The following is a 3540-nucleotide window of genomic DNA, read 5'->3' as shown; positions in this document are numbered from 1 at the left end:
TTTTAAAGCTTAAGAACTCTCGGAAAAAAGGATCAATAAATCGTATACGGGTGCGTGTAAAAAATTGCATGAAGATTCAGTTGGGGATATCAACTTTAATGCAATTAATTTTAACTGGATGAAATACGTCAAGAAAAAAAAATCGCATCAAAACCGAATGATTCAGTATAATTTTCTGACGTATTTTGAATTTAAAAAAATCATTTTTCAAAATTACAAATTTTTTGGACATTTGAAATATTCAATGTGAAATTAATAACGCAAAAAAAAATATAACATTTTGACGATTCAGGAAAGGATAACGGTTCGACCGATCGATTTCAAAATGTACAGGCCACATATGGGCATGTATTGTGCTAAAAAAAAAGCACAATACATGCCCAAATATTGGTAATTTTCGCAATATTCGCAAAGTAGTCGTCGATTTTCTAAAATAGCAAAAAGTCATTTTGTGAACATTTTTCTGCGCCCTAATTTTTTTGCTGACTGCATAAACAAATGTTTTAATCCATACCTAAGCCTTCTTGTCACCATTTAAACTTTTTTAAGTATCTGGAAATTGATCCGTCTATTTCCGATATCGACTTTCAAATAAAGATATTATTTATCCTTACTTCTGAAAAATGCTTCTGTCACTAATGAAGTTACGTCACTTCGAAGGGTGGAGGTTCTTGGTCTATGTGGTAATGGAGGAGCTTCCTTGAATGTACAGTTAGTTACGTCCCTGAGCAACTTGGCACTAAACAATTTATTAAAATATTTTCTTGGAAGTAATACTGGTTGTATCTCATAATTTACAAAAAAAAAATTAAGATTCAATCCCTATTGTCACAGATGTAAGTCGTATCAGCTGCAAATATTAACTCGCATTAACTTTTTGGAAAAAAGTACCTGAATAGAAATGTGGACAAATATGGAGTATTTTATCTAGGAATAATGAGACAACACAAAATCGATGATTTGCGTTTTCGTCACATTTCGCCACCTATGAACTTGTGGAATTAAAAATGTTAATAACTAGATAACCTAATTCCTAATGATGATAAAAAGGAAGACACACTTACTCTCGCCGCAAATTCAAAATGAAACTGCTGCTGTGTGTTCTAGCCCTTCTTGGTATCACCTTGGGTAAGTCTCTGAATTAAAGAAAAGCCACATCAATTGTCTGACAGTATTACGAAATTTTTCTTGATGTCTTTGATCATTTACAGTGGTATAATGTCGATTTTCTTTGACGATCTCTTCTTGCAGCCGCTCCAAATACCCTGTTGGGGTTCTCAAGTGGCCGCATCTTCGGTGGTAGCGACGCAGTCTGGGGAGAATTCCCGTCCATAGTATCCTTGCAGTACTGCTTACTGGGAATCTGCCAACATTCCTGCGGGGCCACTATATTGTCGTCTAGATGGCTGCTCACCGCTGCTCACTGCTTCACGGAGTTGCCGGCTATTGGTAGCCTCTCTGTTTTGGCTGGTATCCTCAACCAGGACGACGCCAACCCGGAAAGGCAATTCGTTTCTATTAATAAATACATTCTTCATCCAGACTACGAAGGGTAAGCAAAGCATAGGTACCATTACAAAATGTCAAAATTAGTGGAATAAAATAGACGTACAATCGCGTGCATCGTCTAGCATATAAAAGTGCATACTGTAAATATATTTAAGAATAAAAACACCAGTACTTTAACGTTTAATAAGTCTGAGTTAGAATGAAGTTAATAGTTAATAGTCGGGAACTAGTTTTTATTATCATAAGAAACGAAGTTTGAAACTAGAAACTAACAGAATAATATAGGTGCAAAACTAGAATTTGATAAAATATTTAATCATATTTTTATGTACAAATTCTTTCCTGTAATACACATCCTTGCGATTCTGGCTGCCTAATAAAGTACAGCCATTAAAGCTTTTGAATCAAATTTTGAGCAAAAAATATTCGAAGAATTTTTTCGAGAAATCATTAATTTTTTAGTTATTCATGATTGAAGGCTTGGAATTTTGAGTGCAAAAAAAAACACTTTTTCAAAGTATTTTTCGCGAATAACAAAAACTACGCATTTTATTAAATAAAGTGTAATGAACAAAAATGTAGCTTATAAATAAACAAAGATAATCGTTTTTAAAAAGTGTTGTACGTCCTATACAAAGCGAAATATGGTTAGTGGAAAAAGGATTAATTTTATGTGTATAACGCTCTTGGAGTTTTTTGTAGTACTGAAAAAGACCTTCAAAATGAGCACTTATAAAAGTTGAAGGAGTTATCGTCAAAAACAGATGGGTTGTTCATATTTTTTAAGGAAAAATGAGCAATAAACGCTGTACCATTTCCATCAAAATTAAAATTAATCGTAGACCCTTTACAATTAGTTTTGTTTTAGTGTNCAGTACTTTAACGTTTAATAAGTCTGAGTTAGAATGAAGTTAATAGTTAATAGTCGGGAACTAGTTTTTATTATCATAAGAAACGAAGTTTGAAACTAGAAACTAACAGAATAATATAGGTACAAAACTAGAATTTGATAAAATATTTAATCATATTTTTATGTACAAATTATTTATCTTTTCCCGTAATACACATCCTTGTGATTCTGGCTGCCTAATAGTACAGTCATTGAAGCTTTTGAATCAAATTTCGAGCAAAAAATATTCGAAGAATTTTTTCGAGAAATCATTAATTTTTTAGTTATTCATGATTGAAAGCTTGGAATTTTGAGTGAAAAAAAAACACTTTTTCAAAGTATTTTTCGCGAATAACAAAAACTACGCATTTTATTAAATAAAGTGTAATGAACAAAAATGTAGCTTATAAATAAACAAAGATAATCGTTTTTAAAAAGTGTTGTACGTCCTATACAAAGCGAAATATGGTTAGTGGAAGGGGACTTCAACGTCAAATAACGGAAAAAGGATTAATTTTACGTGTATAACGCTCTTGGAGTTTTTTGTAGTACTGAAAAAGACCTTCAAAATGAGCACTTATAAAAGTTGAAGGAGTTATCGTCAAAAACAGTTGGGTTGTTCATATTTTTTAAGGAAAAATGAGCAATAAACGCTGTACCATTTCCATCAAAATTAAAATTAATCGTAAACTCTTTACAATTAGTTTTGTTTTAGTTTTTTTCATACGATCCTGAAGTTAGACAGGTTTAGAATGCGTATTTTTTTAATAATATACGGTAAAAGTTGAAAACATATTTTTCATTAATCAAAAAATATTGCCTTGTTTATATAATAACTCTGAAATTATGAAAGATACGTAAAAAATGATAAGACAACAAAAATGTAGCTTTTTTTCAACAAATTGCTTTATTTTGCTTTTTTTATTCCAATAGCATAAAAAATAAAGGAGATATCGCCGCTTGAAGTATCTATTTTAGTGAAAAAACGACCTGTTTCGAGCCCTTCGATCCTTTCCCTTTAAAAAACGAAGGACTTAAAAGGTTTTATATGCAAACGATCTTACAGCTCTTGAAATTATCTTTAAAATGCTTTTTTGTAGGATACTATAGCTTCAAAATTAACCGAGTTATGGTAAAAAAAT

The 3540-nt window shown here is 31.4% G+C and overlaps 1 protein-coding gene across 1 annotated transcript in view; it reads left to right on the top strand.

Moving 5' to 3' along the window:
* The first annotated feature begins 1071 nt into the window (after positions 1-1071).
* The window catches only part of LOC108917989 (trypsin-1-like), a 9109-nt gene continuing 6640 nt past the window's right edge, over positions 1072-3540 (top strand). Inside the window, exons 1-2 of the mRNA XM_018724824.1 lie at positions 1072-1128; positions 1252-1552. Of these exons, the coding sequence (XP_018580340.1) occupies positions 1083-1128; positions 1252-1552 (347 nt within the window). The 5' untranslated portion in view covers positions 1072-1082. The remainder of the gene's footprint in view (positions 1129-1251; positions 1553-3540) is intronic.

The sequence above is a fragment of the Anoplophora glabripennis genome, unplaced genomic scaffold (assembly GCF_000390285.2).
Source record: "Anoplophora glabripennis isolate ALB-LARVAE unplaced genomic scaffold, Agla_2.0 scaffold90, whole genome shotgun sequence".
Classification (NCBI taxonomy): domain Eukaryota; kingdom Metazoa; phylum Arthropoda; class Insecta; order Coleoptera; family Cerambycidae; genus Anoplophora; species Anoplophora glabripennis.
This window is presented reverse-complemented; position numbering and strand designations above follow the sequence as displayed.